At 44.4% G+C, this 24,406-nt stretch overlaps 1 protein-coding gene across 4 annotated transcripts in view; it reads right to left on the bottom strand.

The window, feature by feature from the left end:
• Nucleotides 1-24,406, bottom strand: part of LOC129822457 (protein FAM168A-like) — a 55,682-nt gene that overhangs the window by 18,323 nt on the left and 12,953 nt on the right. For 3 of the 4 annotated variants that reach the window (XM_055880748.1, XM_055880747.1, XM_055880749.1), the window contains exons 2-3: nucleotides 8,766-8,873; nucleotides 7,493-7,584 (exon numbers count right to left, since the gene is read on the bottom strand). In XM_055880748.1, coding sequence (XP_055736723.1) covers nucleotides 7,493-7,584; nucleotides 8,766-8,827 — 154 coding nt within the window. In that variant the 5' untranslated portion in view covers nucleotides 8,828-8,873. The remainder of the gene's footprint in view (nucleotides 1-7,492; nucleotides 7,585-8,765; nucleotides 8,874-24,406) is intronic. The other variant, XM_055880750.1, reaches the window with a different exon arrangement.

Below are 24,406 nucleotides of genomic sequence, written 5' to 3'. Positions count from 1 at the left end.
CTGTTGACGTAGAGACTGGTGTTTTGCGGGTACTATATAATGAAGCTGCCAGTTGAGGACTTGTGAGGCGTCTGTTTCTCAAACTCCTTCTATTCTGGTTAGAGCCAGTTTGCGCTGTTCTGTGAATGGAGTAGTACACAGCATTATACGAGATATTCAGTTTCTTGACAATTTCTCGCATGGAATAGCCTTAATTTCTCCGAACAAGAATAGACTGAAGAGTTTCAGAAGAAAGATCTTTGTTTCTGGCCATTTTGACCTGTAATCGAACCCACAAATGCTGATGCTCCAGATACTGAACTAGTCTAAATAACAGTTTTATTGCTTCTTTTATTGCACGAATGTACCTAATCATAAACATCAATGCCTTTCTTAAAATCAATGCACATAAGTAAACCTGTATATTTAGCTAAAAGAAATCCAGGTTAGCAGGCAATATTAACCAGGTGAAATTGTGTCACTTCTCTTGCTTTCATTGCACGCAGAGTTAGGGTATATGCACAAGTTTGGGCCGCCTGGCTCGTCGCGAACAAATTTGCCAGATTTGTACGTAATTATGACATAACATTGACGGTTGTGCAATGTAACAGGAATATTTAGACTTATGGATGCCACCCGTTAGATAAAATACGGAACGGTTCCGTATTTCACTGAAAGAATAAACGTTTTGTTTTCGAAATTATAGTTTCCGGATTCGACCATATTAATGACCTTTTTATTTATTTTATTTATTTCACCTTTATTTAACCAGGTAGGCTAGTTGAGAACAAGTTCTCATTTGCAACTGCGACCTGGCCAAGATAAAGCATAGCAGTGTGAACAGACAACAACACAGAGTTACACATGGAGTAAACAATAAACAAGTCAATAACATGGTAGGAAAAAGAGAATCTATATACAATGTGTGCAAAAGGCATGAGGTAGGCAATAAATCAAATAATTACAATTTAGCAGATTAGCACTGGAGTGATAAATCATCAGATGATCATGTGCAAGAAGAGATACTGGTGTGCAAAAGAGCAGAAAAGTAAATAAATAAAAGCAGTATGGGGGTGAGGTAGGTAAATTGGGTGGGTAGTTTACAGATGGACTATGTACAGCTGCAGCGATCGGTTAGCTGCTCGGATAGCAGATTTTTAAAGTTGTTGAGGGAGATAAAAGTCTCCAACTTCAGAGATTTTTGCAATTCGTTCCAGTCGCAGGCAGCAGAGAACTGGAAGGAAAGGCATCCAAATGAGGTTTTGGCTTTAGGGATGATCAGTGAGATACACCTGCTGGAGCGCGTGCTACGGGTGGGTGTAGCCATCGTGACCAGTGAACTGAGATAAGGCGGCACTTTACCTACCATAGCCTTGTAGATGACCTGGAGCCAGTGGGTCTGACGACGAACATGTAGCGAGGGCCAGCCGACTAGGGCATACAGGTCGCAGTGGTGGGTCGTATAAGGTGCTTTAGTAACAAAACGGATGGCACTGTGATAAACTGCATCCATGACATCGCCGAAGTCGAGGATCGGTAGGATAGTCAGTTTTACTAGGGTAAGTTTGGCGGCGTGAGTGAAGGAGGCTTTGTTCCGGAATAGAAAGCCGACTCTAGATTTGATTTTGGATTGGAGATGTTTGATATGAGTCTGGAAGGAGAGTTTGCAGTCTAGCCAGACACCTAGGTACTTATAGATGTCCACATATTCTAGGTCGGAACCGTCCAGGGTGGTGATGCTAGTCGGGCGTGCGGGTGCAGGCAGCGAACGGTTGAAAAGCATGCATTTGGTTTTACTAGCATTTAAGAGCAGTTGGAGGCCACGGAAGGAGTGTTGTATGGCATTGAAGCTTGTTTGGAGGTTAGATAGCACAGTGTCCAGGGAAGGGCCGGAAGTATACAGAATGGTGTCGTCTGCGTAGAGGTGGATCAGGGAATCGCCCGCAGCAAGAGCAACATCATTGATGTATACAGAGAAAAGAGTCGGCCCGAGAATTGAACCCTGTGGTACCCCCATAGAGACTGCCAGAGGACCGGACAACATGCCCTCCGATTTGACACACTGAACTCTATCTGCAAAGTAGTTGGTGAACCAGGCAAGGCAGTCATTAGAAAAACCGAGGCTATTGAGTCTGCCGATAAGAATATGGTGATTGACAGAGTCGAAAGCCTTGGCCAGGTCGATGAAGACGGCTGCACAGTAATGTCTTTTATCGATGGCGGTTATGATATCGTTTAGTACCTTGAGCGTGGCTGAGGTGCGCCCGTGACCGGCTCGGAAACCGGATTGCACAGCGGAGAAGGTACGGTGGGATTCGAGATGGTCAGTGATCTGTTTGTTGACTTGGCTTTCGAAGACCTTAGCTAGGCAGGGCAGGATGGATATAGGTCTGTAACAGTTTGGGTCCAGGGTGTCTCCCCGTTTGAAGAGGGGGATGACAGCGGCAGCTTTCCAATCCTTGGGGATCTCAGATGATACGAAGGAGAGGTTGAACAGGCTGGTAATAGGGGGTGCGACAATGGCGGCGGACAGTTTCAGAAATAGGGGGTCCAGATTGTCAAGCCCAGCTGATTTGTATGGGTCCAGGTTTTCCAGCTCTTTCAGAACATCTGCTATCTGGATATGGGTAAAGGAGAAGCTGGGGAGGCTTGGGCGAGTAGCAGCGGGGGGGGCGGGGCTGTTGGCTAAGGTTGGAGTCGCCAGGTGGAAGGCATGGCCAGCCATTGAGAAATGTTTGTTGAAGTTTTCGATTATCACGGACTTATCAGTGGTGACCGTGTTATCTAGCCTCAGTGCAGTGGGCAGCTGGGAGGAGGTGCTCTTGTTTTCCATGGACTTTACAGTATCCCAGAACTTTTTGGAGTTAGAGCTACAGGATGCAAATTTCTGCTTGAAAAAGCTGGCCTTTGCTTTCCTGACTGACTGCGTGTATTGGTTCCTGACTTCCCTGAACAGTTGCATATCACGGGGGCTCTTCGATGCTATTGCAGTTCGCCACAGGATGTTTTTGTGCTGGTCGAGGGCAGTCAGGTCTGGAGTGAACCAAGGGCTATATCTGTTCTTGGTTCTGCATTTTTTGAACGGAGCATGCTTGTCTAATATGGTGAGGAAGTAACTTTTAAAGAATGACCAGGCATCCTCAACTGACGGGATGAGGTTAATATCCTTCCAGGGTACCCGGGCCAGGTCGATTAGAAAGGCCTGCTCGCAGAAGTGTTTCAGGGAGCGTTTGACAGTGATGAGGGGTGGTCGTTTGACCGTGGACCCGTGGCGGATACAGGCAATGAGGCAGTGATCGCTGAGATCTTGATTGAAGACAGCAGAGGTGTATTTGGAGGGCAAGTTGGTCAGGATAATGTCTATTAGGGTGCCCATGTTTACGGATTTAGGGTTGTACCTGGTGGGTTCCTTGATGATTTGTGTGAGATTGAGGGCATCAAGCTTAGATTGTAGGACTGCCGGGGTGTTAAGCATATCCCAGTTTAGGTCACCTAACAGAACAAACTCTGAAGCTAGATGGGGAGCGATCAATTCACAGATGGTGTCCAGGGCACAGCTGGGAGCTGAGGGGGGTCGGTAGCAGGCGGCAACAGTGAGAGACTTATTTCTGGAGAGATAATTTTTTTAAATTAGAAGTTCGAACTGTTTGGGCATAGACTTGGAAAGTATGACAGAACTTTGCAGGCTATCTCTGCAGTAGATTGCAACTCCTCCCCCTTTGGCAGTTCTATCTTGACGGAAAGTGTTATAGTTGGGTATGGAAATCTCAGAGTTTTTGGTGGCCTTCCTAAGCCACGATTCAGACACGGCAAGGACATCAGGGTTGGCAGAGTGTGCTAAAGCAGTGAGTAAGGCAAACTTAGGGAGGAGGCTTCTGATGTTGACATGCATGAGGCCAAGGCTTTTTCGATCACAGAAGTCAACAAATGAGGGTGACTGGGGACATGCAGGGCCTGGGTTTACATCCACATCACCCGAGGAACAGAGGAGTAGTAGGATGAGGGTGCGGCTAAAGGCTATCAAAACTGGTCGCCTAGAGCGTTGGGGACAAGGAATAAAAGGAGCAGATTTATGGGCGTGGTAGAATAGATTCTGGGCATAATGTGCAGACCAGGGTATGGTGGGGCACGGGTACAGCGGAGGCAAGCCCAGGCACTGGGTGATGATAAGAGAGGTTGTATCTCTGGACATGCTGGTCTCAATGGGTGAGGTCACCGCATGTGTGGGGGGTGGGACAAAGGAGGTATCAGAGGTACGGAGAGTGGAACTACGGGGTCCATTGCAAACCAAAACAATGATAACTAGCCTGAACAACAGTATGCAAGGCATATTGATATTTGAGAGAGACATACAATAAGGCATAAAGTGATTGCAGGTCATGATTGGGAGAGCTAGCTAAAACAGCAGGTGAGATAACAGCAGCTAGTCAGCTAACACAGCAACAGAAGGTAAAAATGGCGACGACTGGGCAGAGAGGGTCGGATTAACTACACACAGATCCTGAGTTAAGGCACAGAGCCGACAGATAAAACACAAATAAACAGAATGGAGTACTGTGAATTAATGGACAGTCAAGCAGGCATCAGCTATGTAGCCAAGTGATCATAGTGTCCAGGGGGCAGCCGTAGATGGAGTAGTGAGGCCTCCACTAAGCTAGCCCGCGGCGTTTAAAGTTAGTAGCCCGGGGGGGTGGTCTGCTCAGACGGAGGGGGTCTGCTCAGACGGAGGCCGGTTGAGGGCACAGCGGATGGGGTATTTGTCTGCAGACCAGACGTGGTCGTGTCGACAGAGAATCCAAGCCGGATGGCGGTGGCAAAAGAGAGGTTGTGAGTTGTAGAATTGTGTTTGCTAACTGGTGCTAGCTTCGTGATTCAGACAGCTAGTCATGGGTAGCAAGCTAGCAGAAGATGGAGGTCTGTTTTTAGCCACGCCGTGCAATTCCGTCGGTAGATTAGTGGGGTTCCGTGTGGTAGAGGGGACCAATCCAATTGTCAAAATAGTTATAGTGGCCTAAGAAGATTGTTTGATAGACCTGTTCAGATAGCAGCCGATATGCTCAAGACAGCTAACGATTAGCGGGCCGCAGTTAGTATATGGACTTTCAGGTTACGTCGCGATGGAGGGGCCGGTTGAAATACTCCCTCGGGCAGATAACGTCGGTATCCCAGTCGTGAAGGCCCGGTGGGGCTCCGCATCGGCAGTAAAACGGGTCCGGATAGGTGATTGTAGCCCAGGAGTGGCTGATGGAACTCTTCAGCTGGCTAGCTCCGGGATAATTGGTGTTTGCTCCGGAATTGATGTTAGCCGATAGTCACTCGGATAGCAGCTAGTTAGCTGCAAGATCCAGGTGTAAATGTCCAGAGCTTGAGGTAAAAATCCGGGGATATGGAGAGAAAATAGGTCTGGTATGCTCTGGTCTGAGTCGCGTTGTACAAAACTGGCAATAGTTTTCCGAGCTAAAGGATAGCTGATGAGCGCTAGCTGTGGTTAGCTGAACTACTAACGTTAGCTTGTGAGCTGGCTAACTTCTGGTTAGCTTCTGTTGTAGATTTCGGATACGAGGTGAATAATACTTTTGAGAAAAAAAAAAAAACAGATCCGCACCACATTTGGTGAGGTGGGTTGCAGGAGAGTGTTTTGAAGTTGAGTTTTTAAGAAGAAAAGAATATATATATAAAAAGATATGCGAAGAAAAATATATAAAATATATATACACGGGACAAGACGAGGACAAAGGACATCTGACTGCTACGCCATCTTGGATTCGAATTCGACCTAAGGCTCATATTTCTGTGTGCTTATTATGTTATAATTAAGTCTATGATTTGATAGAGCAGTCTGACTGAGCGGTGGTAGGGGGCGGCAGGCTGGTAATCATTCATTCAAACAACACTTTCCTGCGTTTACCAGCAGCTCTTCGCAATGCTTCAAGTATTGAGCTGTTTATGACTTCAAGCCTATCAACTCCCGAGATTAGGCTGGTGGAACCGATGTGAAATGGCTAGCTAGTTAGCGGGGTGCGCACTAATAGCGTTTCAAACATCACTCGCTCTGAGACTTGGAGTAGTTGTTCCGCTTGCTCTGCATGGGTAACGCTGCTTCGAGGGTGGCTGTTGTCGATGTGTTCCTCGTTCGAGCCCAGATAGGGGCGAGGAGAGGGACGGAAGCTATACTGTTACACTGGCAATACTAAAGTGCCTATAAGAACATCCAATAGTCAAAGGTATATGAAATAGAAATCGTATAGAGAGAAATAGTCCTATAATTCCTATAATAACTACAACCTAAAACTCCTTACCTGGGAATATTGAAGACTCATGTTAAAAGGAACCACCAGCTTTCATATGTTCTCATGTTCTGAGCAAGGAACTTAAACGTTAGCTTTTTTACATGGCACATATTGCACTTTTACTTTCTTCTCCAACACTTTGTTTTTGCATTATTTAAACCAAATTGAACATGTTTCATTTATTTGAGGCTAAATTGATTTTATTGATGTATTATATTAGGTTAAAATAAGTGTTCATTCAGTATTGTTGTAATTGTCATTATTACAAATAAACAATAATTTCCCCCCTCTCTTCTATGCTGCTGCTACTCTCTGTTATTATCTATGCATGGTCACTTTAATAACTCTACCTAAATGTGCATGTTACCTCAATTACGTCGACACCAGTGCCCCAGCACATTGACTCTGTACCGGTACCCCCTGTATATAGCCTCCACATTGATTGGATTACTACTTTGAAGAAAATCAAATATATTTTGATTTGTTTAGAACTTTTTGGGTTACTACATGATATGTATTATTTCATAGATTTGATGTCTTCACTATTATTCTACAATGAAGAAAATAGTAAAAATACAGAAAAACCCTGGAATGAGTAGGTGTGTCCAAACTTTTGACTGGTACTGTATATATATATTATTTAAAATGTAACTAGGCAAGTCGGCTAAGAACAAATTCTTATTTACAATGAAGGCCTACCCCGGGCCAAACCCGGACGACGCTGGGTCAATTGTGCGCCGCCCTTTGGGACTCCCAATCACGGCCGGATGTGATACAGCCTGGAATCGAACCAGGGACTGTAGTGACGCCTCTTGCATTGAGATGCAGTTCAGTGGCACAAAACAATCTTCAGAGGTTTCGTGTCGGCATTTAAAAAGCTATAGTGTCCCGTATAGACAAACAAACAAGCCGTAGCCTACGCGCTTTCAAGGGTAACTGGCAGATAGAACTGCCTTGTAAGGCCCTAGTGGTCATACATACGCAGCAGGACCAATATTCTTATCGTTTTAACAGAAAGACCATAATAAATGGCAGTTTAAAAGTTAAGCAAAATTCTGCATTTGCCACATTCCTAGTAAGGATCCAGCATGGCACATCTTAGACCAGACAGATCTGTTTCCTTCTGCCATTTCTGTCCACCGTTAGCTAGCCCAATCACGTCAGTTTGATTAGAGGGTGTTGATTGGTGTATGGGAGCAAGGTAATGCATGTGTGTGTCTCACCTGTGTAGGCCATGTTCTTGGGGTTACCGTAGGGGGCTCCAGGCTGAACAGGACTGTAGACAGGATTCATACTGCTGGATAATCTGTTCTTACTGGGGGGGGAGAGAGGGGGATGGGGTAGGGAGGGAGAGGGGTGGATAGAGGGAGAGAGACAGGGGACAGGGAAGGGGGGAGAGGACATATTAGAGCGTATAGAAGGAAAGGACAACAGGACAAGTACAGTCTCTTTCTCACACAATCTACATTGATAGAGAGGAGAAGAACAGAGTGAATCATACAGTTTATAACACCTCGTCATAATGTGTGTACTTACCTCTTTCTACTAGGTAGGTCTTACTGGTGTGTGTGTCTGGTTGGTAGGTGTCCATACCTTGTGTGTGTGTGTGTGTGTGTACTTACCTCTTTCTACTAGGTAGGTCTTACTGGTGTGTGTGTGTGTGTGTGTGTCTGGTTGGTAGGTGTCCATACCTTGTGTGTGTGTGTGTGTGTACTTACCTCTTTCTACTAGGTAGGTCTTACTGGTGTGTGTGTGTGTGTCTGGTTGGTAGGTGTCCATACCTTGTGTGTGTGTGTGTGTACTTACCTCTTTCTACTATGTAGGTCTTACTGGTGTGTGTGTGTGTGTGTCTGGTTGGTAGGTGTCCATACCTTGTGTGTGTGTGTGTGTACTTACCTCTTTCTACTATGTAGGTCTTACTGGTGTGTGTGTGTGTGTGTGTCTGGTTGGTAGGTGTCCATACCTTGTGTGTGTGTGTGTTTTACCTCTCGTACATGTTTGGTGTGTGTGTTTTACCTCTCGTACATGTCTGGTGTGTGTGTTTTACCTCTCGTACATGTCTGGTGTGTGTGTTTTACCTCTCGTACATGTCTGGTGTGTGTGTTTTACCTCTCGTACATGTCTGGTGTGTGTGTGTGTGTTTTACCTCTCGTACATGTCTGGTGTGTGTGTTTTACCTCTCGTACATGTCTGGTGTGTGTGTGTGTGTGTGTTTTACCTCTCGTACATGTCTGGTGTGTGTGTGTGTGTGTATTTTACCTCTAGTACATGTCTGGTGTGTGTGTGTGTGTGTTTTACCTCTCGTACATGTCTGGTGTGTGTGTGTGTGTTTTACCTCTAGTACATGTCTGGTGTGTGTGTGTGTGTGTGTGTGTGTGTGTGTGTGTGTGTGTGTGTGTGTGTGTGTGTGTGTATTTTACCTCTCGTACATGTCTGGTGTGTGTGTGTGTGTGTGTGTTTTTTACCTCTCGTACATGTCTGGTGTGTGTGTCGTACCTCTTGTGCGTGTCTGGTTGGTACATGAAACTGTATTTGTCAGTGGGGTGCCCGCTCGCCATTCTCGCTGTATGCAAATGAGGAAGAGGTGGGAGTGGATATGCAAATCTGAAATTAAAACAGCGACAGAACATGATTATAATGAACACAGCAAAGTAAACACATCAATCACAGTCATGGTAGAGGTACGTGTTTGTTTATGTTGAGGGATCTTATGCTGAACGGTTGTACTGATGTGTGTGTGACAGAGAAAGAGAGAGAGAGAGAAACAGAGAGAGAGAGACAGAGAGAGAGATACAGAGATAGAGAGAAAGAGAGATGCATGTTCATGCTTGTATGTGGTAGGAATGGTTGTCTTAATTGATGCGTGTGTACGTACACTTGAGTGTACAAAACATTAGGAACACCTGCTCTTCCAAGTCATAGACTGACCAGGTGAATCCAGGTGAAATCTATGATTACTTATTGATGTCCCTTGTTAAATCCACTTCAATCAGTGTAGATGAAGGGAGGAGGCAGGTTAAAGAAGGATTTTTAAGCCTCGAGACAAGTGAGACATGGATTGTGTATGTGTGTCATTCAGAGGGTGAATGGGCAAGACAAAAGATTTAAGTCCCTTTGTACGGGGTATGGAATTAGGTGCCAGACGCACTGGTTGTGTCAAGACCTGCAACGCTGCTGGGTTTTTCATGCTCAACACTTTCCTGTCTGTATCAAGAAGGGTTCCCCACCAAAAGGACATCTAGCCAACTTGACACAACTGTGGGAATCATTGGAGTCAACATGGGCCAGCATCCCTGTGGAACGTTTTCGACACCTTGTAGAGTCCATGTCGCTACAAATAGAGGCTGTTCTGAGGGCAAAAGGGGGTGCAGCTCAATATTAGGAAGGTGTTTTTAATGTTTTATACACGTGTGTGTGTGTGTATGTATATATATCCATGCAATGCACAGGAGGCAGCAAAGCAAACACACCACCAGCCGGTGAGAAGGCACAAAAACACAGAGAGAGACAGAGAGAAACAGACAGACAGAGAGAGACAGAAGGAGAGAGAATATAGGGGTTTGCCAAATCATCCACCAAGCAATGGATCAATACACAGATGAGCTAATCAAAGCAAATGTGTTGCGAGTCAAGTGTGTGTGTGTGCGCCTGTCAGTCAGTGTGGTGCTTTGTGTGTGCCCATCTGTATTTTACTGCATTGTGTAGACTGTGTAAATGTTATTTAGTGTTGAGTTATTGTGTGTGTTGTGTGCTATTCTGCTGTGTGTGTGTTGTTCCACTCTGTGTCTGATTAATCAGGCCTTGACAGGATCACCTTGTGCTGCTGATAGAAAATGAAGGTGCCCCGAGTGCTCTACATCCCTCCCTCCATGTCTCTCCCTCCCTCCCTCTCTCCCTCCCTCCATGTCTCTCCCTCCCTCTCTCTCTCCCTCCCTCTCTCCCTCCCTCCATGTCTCTCTCTCCCTCCCTCCATGTCTCTCTCTCCCTCCCTCCATGTCTCTCTCTCCCTCCCTCCATGTCTCTCTCTCCCTCCCTCCCTCCCTCCATGTCTCTCTCTCCCTCCCTCCCTCCCTCCCTCCATGTCTCTCCCTCCCTCCCTCCATGTCTCTCTCTCCCTCCCTCCATGTCTCTCTCTCCCTCCCTCCATGTCTCTCTCTCCCTCCCTCCATGTCTCTCTCTCCCTCCATGTCTCTCTCTCCCTCCCTCCATGTCTCTCTCTCCCTCCCTCCATGTCTCTCTCTCCCTCCCTCCCTCCCTCCCTCCATGTCTCTCCCTCCCTCCCTCCATGTCTCTCCCTCCCTCCCTCCATGTCTCTCCCTCCCTCCCTCCATGTCTCTCCCTCCCTCCCTCCCTCCCTCCATGTCTCTCCCTCCCTCCACATTTAAATCCTACCAGTCACACTTAAATCCTACCAGTCACACTTAAATCCTACCAGTCACACTTAAATCCTACCAGTCACACTTAAATCCTACCAGTCACACTTAAATCCTACCAGTCACACTTAAATCCTACCAGTCACACTTAAATCCTACCAGTCACACTTAAATCCTACCAGTCACACTTAAATCCTACCAGTCACACTTAAATCCTACCAGTCACACTTAAATCCTACTAGGCACACTTAAATCCTACTAGGCACACTTAAATCCTACCAGGCACACTTAAATCCTACCAGGCACACTTAAATCCTACCAGTCACACTTAAATCCTACCAGTCACACTTAAATCCTACCAGTCACACTTAAATCCTACCAGTCACACTTAAATCCTACCAGTCACACTTAAATCCTACCAGTCACACTTAAATCCTACCATTCACACTTAAATCCTACAAGTCACACTTAAATCCTACTAGTCACACTTAAATCCTACTAGTCACACTTAAATCCTACTAGTCACACTTAAATCCTACTAGTCACACTTAAATCCTACCAGTCACACTTAAATCCTACCAGTCACACTTAAATCCTACTAGTCACACTTAAATCCTACCATTCCGTAATAGATGAGCAGACCACCTTGTTAAGGAATGTGCTTTTCTGAAAATTGCTTGTAAAGTTTGTTTTTATTACATTGTATTTGTCTAGTAAATGTTTTACAATTTGTGTATGTGCAGGGTTTCCATTAGCCAGACAATTTTCAGAGAAGAAAAAAAATGTCTTGAATAATGTTATTTTTCCTAGTAATTGATGCAAATACCAGTTGATATAAATACATTTGACCGGTCACTCTTATCGGTCTACGGGTTAATTTGCATAATTTGTGTAATTAGATTGCCACGTGTATATATTCTTTAAGTATCATATTTATCACATGTGCATATCATACAGATACAGAGCCTTGGAGTGGGCATCTGTCAGACAGTGGTTTTAAGCCCAATCATTGGGCAACAATTCCAAATGCAATCGTGTGTTAAAAATAGTTTTTGGGCTACGATTAAAAATAACTATTCTTTTTATTTCTCAACTTGTAATTGAAGAGTGCTTGACATTCACCATTAAAATGCAGTCACCAGAAGACCGACTTCATCAGAGAGTCACACACCACTTTGCAATGAGCTGGAGGCAGTATACATTTTGAAAACATACAGTAACGCAACGTTTTAATACATATTATGAGGCATGTTTTACCTTGCTTCAAAATAAACTAGCCAAAATCAAACCAAATCCGTGGAGGCTATTGTTTATAAAAGACTTCCACATGCCATTGATACCAGCAGCCTATTGTTTTATAGAGACTTCCACATGCCATTGATACCAGCAGCCTATTACTCTCAGGATCTATGTTTTACCTGCTCACATTAGATATTGCTTCACAAGTAGCTTTTTTTAATCACTATGATTTATTAAAACGGTAATGTGCAACTGCCAAAAATAAATCACCTTTCTGAAGAGGTTCCAACGTGCGTCTGTGTGTGTCATGGCTCGGCATACAGTGAAGGTTCTGGAAACCCTCCGGGCCAGTCGATCATCCCCGTCAGTGGCCAGCTTCGGCCCCAAAATATTCTAATAATGCTATTTTACATCTAGGCTATATAAATGATTAAAAAAACTGATGGATTGCCGAAGCTGTTCGTTTGTTATGTTATTCATCACGCGCGCTGCACACATATAGCCTAGATAATGTCTGGCAGAGAGAATGCACTGCTCTCAAACAGCTGGTTGTTGCGTGGAGTGAAGTCCGACAGCGGTAGGGGTAGGAAAGCAGTAAGAAAGAGTTTCCAAGTTATGATATCTACCAGTAAATTCTAAGGCAAAAATGAGTATGTAAACCAGGTATTTAAAAAGTTCAAAGTCTTGGTTGAAAACGTGTGATCCTCAATTCAGTCATCATGGAATAGCTTACCTTGAAAATCCGACATTTCCTCTGGGCTCTTTGGTCCTTGAAAAGTCACTGAAGTTAAGATAGCCGCTTTTTAAGTTGCACTACTCCACTATAATTATCTGTGATTTCATTTCTGATCAATTTTTATGAGAGATGTAAGCGCTTTCATTTGTTTCCCGCCGCTTTTGTTGTGTTACTCTGTTGCTGTAAAACCGTGTCCCGTTATCATGACAGAGACAGCATCAAAATGTTGGCTTCCCATTCAAAGCTTTACATTACAAAAGGGAACCCGGTTTTTGGTCGCATTCCCATTTTAAAACATGATACAGAAACCCTCAATAACTCTTCAATATCTCAAAATGGTGAGACAGACTAGCTACCACATAAACGGACTTCATTAGTGTGCTTGTGTCAGGAGCATGTTGCCTATTTAGTCAGGCAAGGCCCACAATATTCAGACATATTTTAGAATGTGAAAATAATGTAGCGTGTCCCCGACCCCCCCAAAAATATTGGTCGACAACGTCGTCTGTTATTTCGACCAATCGATTGGCAGAATTATTTTTACGTGTATTTTTCCATATATAGACACACCCAATGTTTTAATAAAATCAACTATATGTAGGCTACTGAGATTGTCTGATGCTTTAAGCACTGATATTACAAATGAAGACACACAAATGACTAAAGAGGGAGCATGAGATCAATATAGCCTAACCAGAAGAAAAAAAGCCTGCTCCGTACCCTCCTCCCGCTGCTGCTAGTCTTTGCAGAGTTTGCCATTGAGCTCCTGAAGTTGCTGGTAATAGGCTACAACAGTGGTTGGCAACCTTTTCCATTTGGAGTGCCAAGTTATCCATTTCTACTGATCTGTGTTCCAGTTAGGATTTTCATATGCACATTTTCATGGAACAGCTTCATTTAATTTATAATAAAAAATATATTTTTAACTATGCAAGTCAGTTAAGAACAAATTCTTATTTACTGACTTGACTAGTTAAATAAATTTAACAAATAAAAAAGAAATACAAATACAAATAATTGCCTACATAAACCAACAAAATAAAAACGTAGGATCCTGCAGGTAGAAAAAATCCTGAAATAATAAATATCCTATAAATCACATTGGCTAAGCATGGCCTGTCCGCAAGGAACTTGAAACATTGTATCAACGATTAACTTGGTCCAGCTTGATTGTACTAGCAAACTTGCAACATTGTAGAAAATATTCTGGGCACTCAGAGTTTCCTGCGCCATTGAGCTTCGGACCGACGGACAGACACTGCTGTAGACTATTTGCGCAAGGGATAAGAAAAAATCAGGTAGGCCTATTTTATGACGTTTCCACTGGATCAGAGCATGACATTTTTCCCCCTTCATGATGACTGGTTATGGAAAGGGAGAGAGCTGGAAAGATTTTTCAAATAGGCTACGTTGAGGAACTATTGTCATTCTCAATGGTTGTAAAAACACACTTTGTTTGCTTGCCGAAATAAACCAAAACTGCCTCCCGAGTGGCACAGAGGTCTAAAGCACTGCATTGCAGTTCTTGAGGCGTCACTACAGACCCGGGTTTGATCCCAGGCTGTGTCACAACTGGCCGTGACCGGGAGTCCCATTGGAGGGCACACAATTGGCCCAGCGTCGTCCGGGTTAGGGGAGGGTTTGACCGGGGGGGCTTTACTTGGCTCATCGCGCTCTAGCGACTCCTTGTGGCGGGCGGGACGCCTGCAGGCTGATCTCGGTTGTCAGTTGAATGGCGTTTCCTCCAACACATTGGTGCAGCTGGCTTTCGGGTTAAGCGGGCAGGTGTTAAAAAGCGCGGTTTGGCGGGTCATGTTTCGGGAGACACATTAATTGACCTTCGCCTCCTGAGCCCGTTGGTGAGTTGCTGCTATGAGACAAGATCGAAATTGGGGAGAAAAAAGGGGATTTTTTTTTTATATAACAATAAAAAATACAAAAACGTTTCTCACAAGTGTAGCTTAGGTTGTGCACTCTGCAAACAAAGTGTCCACTCAGACAATAAAAACGGGATGACTGGAATAATAATATTGAATGCATTAACAGAAATTACTGAAACCAAACAAACATTGTAGATTAAAAATGATGGCAATTAACAGTAAATGTAGTACTGGTGAACCATCCTCGCAGTGTCCACAATGGATTAGTCCACTGAGACAGGTCTCCACAATGGATTAGTCCACTGAGACAGGTCCCCACAATGGATTAGTCCATGGAGACAGGCATGAATCAGACCGGTGTCTCGTGTGCCACATTTTTTAAATATATTTGCCACTTCTCGACCAACAGCCTATTGACCAAACAATCGACTAAATGGGGACGGCCTTTTTCAACTACTATCTACTACCTTGTGTAGCCGTTAGTGATGCAAATGATGGAATTGGTGTTTTCAGGTAGATGAAATGCAATGAAAAGGTAACTACAAAGTAGTCTATGCCTACCTGGCAGAGCCATGATTATTTGTATCAATCCAGTGGCCATTTGTTTTGAAACCTCCATCACAAGCAAGCTGCAGAAACACAGCAAGCCAAACACAACTGTCTGGCTGGCGTGCATCGGAATTAAAGGGTAACTATCTCAGATTTTCTCAAACAATGGTCCCTTGATGTGGTTTAAGCATTGTTGTGGACTTAGAACACCCAATTCCCTTCTTTTTTCTATTAAGTGTCTTTTCGAGAACAGAAACTTAAATACCGGGGATAAATCATAGTCCTTCTCCTCGTAATTGTTTTCTTCTTTTTGTGGTATCCTTTTGGTATCAAGCTTAATGCCCCCAATCTCACACAAATTATCAATGAACCTACCAGGTACAACCCCAAATCCGTAAACATGGGCACCCTCATAGATATCATCCTAACCAAACTGCCCTCCTCCTTCAACCAGAATCTCAGCAATCACTGCCTCATTGCCTGTGTCCGTAATGGGTCTGCGGTTAAACGACCACCCCTCATCACTGTCAAACGCTCCCTAAAAAATTGGACGTTCTCCCTAAAAGAGCAGGACGTTCTAATCGACCTGGCCCGGGTATCCTGGAAGGATATTGACCTCATTCCGTCAGTAGAGGATGCCTGGTTATTAATTAAAAGTGCTTTCCACACCATCTTAAATAAGCACGCCCCATTCAAAAAAAAAATTGGAACCAGGAACAGATATAGGCCTTGGTTCACTCCAGACCTGACTGCCCTTGACAAGCACAAAAACATCCTGTGGCGTACTGCTATAGCATCGAATAGCCCCTGTGATATGCAATGTTTCAGGGAAGTCAGGAACCAACATACACAGGCATTTAGGAAAGCAAAGGCTAGCATTTTCAAACAGAAATTTGCATCCTGTAGCACAAACTCCAAAAAGTTCGGGGACACTGAAGTCCATGGAGAATAAGAGCACCTCCTCCCAGCTGCCCACTGCACCGAGGCTAGGAAACACTGTCACCACCGATAAAGCCACGATAATTGAGAATTTCAATAAGCATTTCTCTACGGCTGGCCATGCTTTCCACCTGGCTACCCCTACCCTGGTCAACAGCCCTGCGCCCCCCACAGCAAGTTGCCCAAGACTCCCCCATTTCTCCTTCACCCAAATCCAGATAGTTGATGTTCTGAAAGAACTGTAAAAGCTGGACCCATACAAATTAGCTGGGCTAGACAATCTGGACCCTCTCTTTTAAAAATTATCCTCCGAAATTGTTGCAATTCCTATAGAGGTCGACAAATTATGATTTTTTTTAACGCCAATACTGATACCGATTATTGGAGGACTAAAATAAAGCCGATACCGATTAATCGGACAATTTTTTTATTTATTTGTAATAATGACAATTACAACAATACTGAATGAACACTTATTTTAACTTAATATAATACATCAATAAAATCAATTTAGCCTAAATTAAATAATGAAACATGTTCAATTTGGTTTAAATAATGCAAAAACAAAGTGTTGGAGAAGAAAGTAAAAGTGCAATATGTGCCATGTAAAAAAGCTAACGTTTAAGTTCCTTGCTCAGAACATGAGAACATATGAAAGCTGGTGGTTCCTTTTAACATGAGTCTTCAATATTCCCAGGTAAGAAGTTTTAGGTTGTAGTTATTATAGGAATTATAGGACTATTTCTCTCTATATGATTTGTATTTCATGTACCTTTAACTATTGGATGTTCTTATAGGCACTTTAGTATTGCCAGTGTAACAATATAGCATCTGTCCCTCTCCTCGCTCCTATCTGGGCTCGAACCAGGAACACATCGACAACAGCCACCCTCGAAGCAGCGTTACCCATGCAGAGCAAGGGGAACAACCATTCCAAGTCTCAGAGCAAGTGACGTTTGAAACACTATTAGCGCGCACCCCGCTAACTAGCTAGCCATTTCACATCGGTTCCACCAGCCTAATCTCGGGAGTTGATAGGCTTGAAGTCATAAACAGCGCAATGCTTGAAGAATTGCGAAGAGCTGCTGGCAAACGCAGGAAAGTGCTGTTTGAATGAATGCTTACTAGCCTACTGCTGCCTACCACCGCTCAGTCAGACTGCTCTATCAAATATCAAATCAGACTTAATTATAACATAATAACACACAGAAATACGAGCCTTTGGTCATTAATATGGTCGAATCCGGAAACTATCATTTCGAAAACAAAACGTTTATTCTTTCAGTGAAATACGGAACCGTTCCGTATTTTATCTAACGGATGGCATCACTAAGTCTAAATATTGCTGTTACATTGCACAACCTTCAATGGTATGTCATAATTATGTACAATTCTGGCAAATTAATTACGGCCTTTGTTAGGAAACAATAGACTTCACACAGTTCGCAATGAGCCAGGCGGCCCAACCTGCTGCATATAGCCTGACTGCTTGCACGGAACTCAAGAGAAGTGACACAATTTCCCTAGTTATAAGAAATTCATGTTAGCAGGCAATATTAACTAAATATGCAGGTTTAAAAATATATACTTGTGTATTGATTTTAAAATAAAGGCATTGATGTTTATGGTTAGGTACATTGGTGCAACGACAGTGCTTTTTTCACAAATGCGCTTGTTAAATCATCACCGTTTGGCGAAGTAGGCTGTGATTCGATGAGAAATTAACAGGCACCGCATCGATTATATGCAATGCAGGACACGCTAGATAAACTAGTAATATCATCAACCATGTGTAGTTAACTCATGATTATGTTAAGATTGATTGTTGTTTATAAGATAAGTTTAACCCGGAAGCACCAATGTGTCGGAGGAAACACCGTACAACTGGTGACAGTGTCAGCATTGCGCCCGGCCCGCCACAGGAGTCGCTAGAGCGCGATGGGACAAGGACAGCCCGGCCTGCCACAGGAGTCGCTAGAGGGCGATGGGACAAGGACATCCCGGCTGCCCAAAACCTCCCCTAACCCGGACGACGCTGGGCCAATTGTGCACCGCCTCATTGGTCTCCCCGTCTCAGCCGGCTGCGACACAGCCTGGGATCAAACCTGGATCTGTGGAGACGCCTTAGACCACTGTGCCACTCGGAAGGCCCCTCTGTGTTCTGTTAGACAGGTAACTGTTACCTGAAAGTTAAAGTTAAATATTTCGAAAAAATATATTTTGAATTTCGCGCTCTGCCTTTTCAGTGGAATGTGGGAGGAGTTCCGCTGGCGGATTGCCAGAGCCAGACAGGTTAATGCTAGCTAGCATCTTACCTTGGCTTCTTGCTGCCCTCGCGTAACAGGTAGTCAGCCTGCCACGCAGGCTCCTCGTGGAGTGCAATGTAAGGCAGGTGGTTAGAGCGTTGGACTAGTAACCGGAAGGTTTCAAAAACTAATCCCCGAGCTGACAAGGTAAAAAATCTGTCGTTCTGCCCCTGAACAAGGCAGTTAACCCACCATTCCTAGGCCGTCATTGAAAATAAGAATGTGTTCTTAACTGACTTGCCTAGTTAAATAAAGGTGTTAAAATTATTATTATATATATATATTTTTAAAATCGGCAAATCGGTGTCCAAATTACCGACTACCGATTGTTATGCAAACGTGAAATCGGCCCTAGGTAATCGGTCGACCTCTAAACCCCTATTACTAGCCTGTTCAACCTCTCTTTCGTATCGTCTGAGATCCCCAAAGATTGGAAAGCTGCCGCGGTCATCCCCCTCTTCAAAGGGGGAGACACTCTAGACCCAAACTGCTACAGACCTATATCTATCCTACCCTGCCGTTCTAAGGTCTTAGAAAGCCAAGTTAACAAACAGATCACTGATCATTTCGAATCCCACCGTAACTTCTCTGCTATGTAATCTGGTTTCCGAGCTGGTCATGGGTGCACCTCAGCCACGCTAAAGGTCCTAAACAAAATCATAACCGCCATCGATAAGAGACAATACTGTGCAACTGTATTCATCGACCTGGCCAAGGCTTTCGACTCTGTCAATCACCACATTCTTATCGGCAGACTCAACAGCTTTGGTTTCTCAAATGACTGCCTCGCCTGGTTCACCAACTACTTCTCAGGCAGAGTTCAGTGTGTCAAATAGGAGGGCCTGTTGTCCGGACCTCTGACAGTCTCTATGGGGGTGCCACAGGGTTCAATTTTTGGGCCGACACTTTTCTCTGTATACATCAATGTCGCTCTTGCTGCTGGTGATTCTCTGATCCACCTCTACACAGACGACACCATTCTGCATACTTCTGGCCCTTCTTTGGACACTGTGTTAACTAACCTCCAGACGAGCTTCAATGCCATACAACTCTCCTTCCATGGCCTCCAACTGCTCTTAAATGCAAGTAAAACTAAATGCATGCTCTTCAACCGATCGCTGCCCGCATCTGCCCGCCCGTCCAGCATCACTACTCTGGACGGTGCTGACTTAGAATATGTGGACAACTACAAATACCTAGGTGTCTGGTTAGACTGTAAACTCTCCTTCAAGACTCACATTAAGCATCTACAATCCAAAATTAAATTTAGAATCGGCTTCCTATTTCGCAACAAAGCATCCTTCACTGCCAAACATACCCTCGTAAAACTGACCATCCTACCGATCCTCGACTTTGGCGATGTCATTTACAAAATTGCCTTCAACGATCTACTCAGCAAATTGGATGCAGTCTATCACAGTGCCATCCGTTTTGTCACCAAAACCCCATATACTACCCACCACTGCGACCTGTATGCTCTCGTTGGCTGGCCCTCGCTTCATATTCGTCGCCAAACCCACTGGCTCCAGGTCATCTATAAGTCTTTGCTAGGTAAAGCCCCACCTTATCTCAGCTCACTGGTCACCATAGCAGCACCCACCCATAGCATGTGCTCCAGCAGGTATATTTCACTGGTCACCCCCAAAGCCAATTCCTCCTTCGGCCGCCTTTCCTTCCAGTTCTCTGCTGCCAATGACTGGAACGAATTGCAAAAATCACTGAAGCTGGAGACTCATATCTCCCTCACTAGCTTTAAGCACCAGCTGTCAGAGCAGCTCACAGATCACTGCACCTGTACATAGCTCATCTGTAAATAGCCCATCCAACTACCTCATCTCCATACTGTTATGTATCTTGCTCCTTTGCACCCCAGTATCTCTACTTGCACACTCATCTTCTGCACATCTATCACTCCAGTGTTCAATTGCTATATTTGTAATTGTTTCAACACTATGGCCTATTTATTGCCTTACCTCCCTTATCCTACCTCATTTGCACACACTGTATATAGACCTTTCCTACTGTATTATTGACTGCATGTTTGTTTACTCCATGTGTAACTCTGTGTTGTTGTTTGTGTCGCACTGCTTTTCTTTATCTTGGCCAGGTCACAGTTGTAAATGAGAACTTGTTCTCAACCAGCCTACCTGGTTAAATAAATAAAATAAAAATGTTGTTACGTTTTTTTCCAATTGTGCCCTCTAGAGGATTTCTCAGAAAATAACACCAACTACCAACTGGAGGTATATTAGTGGCAACAGTAATGGTAGCAGACTATCTGTGTGTATGTGTGTGGAGGTATATTAAAATCTGCAATAAGATAAAATAAACATTTTCTTTGCGATTACAGTAAATCTATCCAAATCAATGTAAGAACACAAGGACATGGTAATTTAAGAGATGGCTAGACATTACTAGCCAGGTTCTGTACGGAATGCAGGCACATTATGAGACACAGGCCAGGTCATTATAAATTATCACATTTTTATTAAAAAATGTTTACGGTTAAATTTGTATTGTTTATTTCACTTTTGTTTATTATCTATTTAATGTAAACATTTGTTTCCAATGCCAATAAAGCCCCTTAAATTGAGAGAGGGAGAGAGAATGAATAAGGCCAGGTATAAATTATTCATCTGCTGACTGCTGAGAGGAACACTGTAGCAGCATAGCAGGCCAGAAGAGTCTGTGTGTCACTCGGTGGGAACCCTGTGTGTTCCACTGTGCAGTCCCGCTGGTTAACTAGCTACCGCTGGCCAAAGGACAGGTTCAGAGGCAGCCGCTGACACACACACACACACAATTAGTTGACTCGTGTATTTTAATGCTGGGCTTGAACCTGCACACCGTCTGGTTCTCTAGAACCCAGGTTCCACACTAAGTGTCATTGATTGGAGTTGAAGGAGTGAGAGTGGAAGAAGAGAGATGACAGTGCTGAGTCACTGATTGGAACCCACTCAACCTCAATCAATCAGAGATATTCCGCCCTCTGTTTACCCCGTCCATACTCTCTCTCTCTCGGTTTCTCTCCTTCCCCCCCCCCGTATCCATGGTGACGGCTGGCTCACACTTGATAAAGGAGGTCGTCAGTACAATCTAATTGCAGTGTTTCTAATTCAATAACACAGTGGGAACCAACCACTGTGTTACCACTAATATACCTCCACACACATACACACAGATAGTCTGCTACCATTACTGTTGCCACTAATATACCTCCACACACATACACACAGATAGTCTGCTACCATTACTGTTGCCACTAATATACCTCCACACACATACACACAGATAGTCTGCTACCATTACTGTTGCCACTAATATACCTCCACACACATACACACAGATAGTCTGCTACCATTACTGTTACCACTAATATACCTCCACACACATACACACAGATAGTCTGCTACCATTACTGTTACCACTAATATACCTCCACACACATACACACAGATAGTCTGCTACCATTACTGTTACCACTAATATACCTCCACACACATACACACAGATAGTCTGCTACCATTACTGTTACCACTAATATACCTCCACACACATACACACAGATAGTCTGCTACCATTACTGTTACCACTAATATACCTCCACACACATACACACAGATAGTCTGCTACCATTACTGTTACCACTAATATACCTCCACACACAGATAGTCTGCTACCATTACTGTTACCACTAATATACCTCCACACACATACACACAGATAGTCTGCTACCATTACTGTTACCACTAATATACCTCCACACACATACACACAGATAGTCTGCTACCATTACTGTTACCACTAATATACCTCCACACACATACACACAGATAGTCTGCTACCATTACTGTTACCACTAATATACCTCCACACACATACACACAGATAGTCTGCTACCATTACTGTTACCACTAATATACCTCCACACACATACACACAGATAGTCTGCTACCATTACTGTTACCACTAATATACCTCCACACACATACACACAGATAGTCTGCTACCATTACTGTTACCACTAATATACCTCCACACACAGATAGTCTGCTACCATTACTGTTACCACTAATATACCTCCACACACATACACACAGATAGTCTGCTACCATTACTGTTACCACTAATATACCTCCACACACATACACACAGATAGTCTGCTACCATTACTGTTACCACTAATATACCTCCACACACATACACACAGATAGTCTGCTACCATTACTGTTACCACTAATATACCTCCACACACATACACACAGATAGTCTGCTACCATTACTGTTGCCTCTCCAATCCAACATTAAATACAGGGTTTTTTCTTTTCTCTCTGGTAGTTAGACTAATTGATAGTTTATTGTTCATTAATTGGCCAGAGATTCAGTAGTCAGGAAACAGGGGAAAACCTGTTGTAAAATGGAGTGAAACATCTACCCATCCTTCTACCATCACCTCCTCCTTATCAACACCACCTCCTTTCTCCTCCCCTCTTTCTGTCTACTATCCTCTTACTTAGTCATCCTCTCCCTCCCCCCTCCCTCCACCTCTCCTCTCACTTCTCCACAGAAACCTACCTCCACCTCTCCTCTCACTTCTCCACAGAAACCTACCTCCACCTCTCCTCTCACTTCTCCACAGAAACCTACCTCCACCTCTCCTCTCACTTCTCCACAGAAATCTACCTCCACCTCTCCTCTCACTTCTCCACAGAAACCTACCTCCACCTCTCACTTCTCCACAGAAACCTACCTCCACCTCTCACTTCTCCACAGAAACCTCCCTCCACCTCTCCTCTCTCCACAGAAACCTACCTCCACCTCTCCTCTCACTTCTCCACAGAAACCTACCTCCACCTCTCCTCTCACTTCTCCACAGAAACCTACCTCCACAGAAACCTACCTCCACCTCTCACTTCTCCACAGAAACCTACCTCCACCTCTCACTTCTCCACCTCTCACTTCTCCACAGAAACCTACCTCCACCTCTCCTCAGAAACCTACCTCCACCTCTCACTTCTCCACAGAAACCTACCTCCACCTCTCCTCAGAAACCTACCTCCACCTCTCACTTCTCCACAGAAACCTACCCCCACCTCTCACTTCTCCACAGAAACCTCCATCCACCTCTCCTCTCACTTCTCCACAGAAACCTCCATCCACCTCTCCTCTCACTTCTCCACAGAAACCTCCATCCACCTCTCCTCTCACTTCTCCACAGAAACCTCCATCCACCTCTCCTCTCACTTCTCCACAGAAACCTCCATCCACCTCTCCTCTCACTTCTCCACAGAAACCTTCATCCACCTCTCCTCTCACTTCTCCACAGAAACCTCCATCCACCTCTCCTCTCACTTCTCCACAGAAACCTCCATCCACCTCTCCTCTCACTTCTCCACAGAAACCTACCTCCACCTCTCCTCTCACTTCTCCACAGAAACCTACCTCCACCTTTCCTTTCACTCATTTAGTACACATGAACAGAACACACAATAATCATCCCTTCACACACACACACACACACACACACACACACACACACACACACACACACACACATGGACAGGACAGGTGGCTAAACTAGCTCTGGGGGTCCCATCCTAGGCCCCCATGGTACCTCCCAGCTGTCTGAACAGAAAGAAAGACAGGTGAAGTGTGTGTGTCAGAGTATGACTATGAGTGTGTGTGTGCCAGAGTATGACTGTGGTGTGTGTGTGTCTGTCAGAGTATGACTATGAGTGTGTGTGTGTGTGTGTGTGTGTGTGTGTGTGTGTGTGTGTGTGTGTGTGTGTGTGTGGAGTATGACTATGAGTGTGTGTGTGTCTGTCAGTGTGTGTGTGTGTGTGTGTGTGTGTGTGTGTGTGTGTGTGTGTGTGTGTGTGTGTGTGTGTGTGTGTGTGTGTGTGTGTGTGTGTGTGTGTGTGTGTGTGTGTGTGTGTGTGTGTGTGTATGACTATGAGTGTGTGTGTGTCTGGGGCAAGGGAAATGGGAGTGTCTTCACCGAACAGCCCTTAGTTTTAAAATGGTTGATGTTGAGTGTTTTTGGTCCCTTGGTTGTGAAAAGCCCATTCTTCCCCTAAGCCCTCCATTCAGCAGACCACTACCTCCATTTGTAAAG

This window comes from Salvelinus fontinalis, chromosome 24 (assembly GCF_029448725.1).
Source record: "Salvelinus fontinalis isolate EN_2023a chromosome 24, ASM2944872v1, whole genome shotgun sequence".
Taxonomy (NCBI): Eukaryota; Metazoa; Chordata; class Actinopteri; order Salmoniformes; family Salmonidae; genus Salvelinus; species Salvelinus fontinalis.
This window is presented reverse-complemented; position numbering and strand designations above follow the sequence as displayed.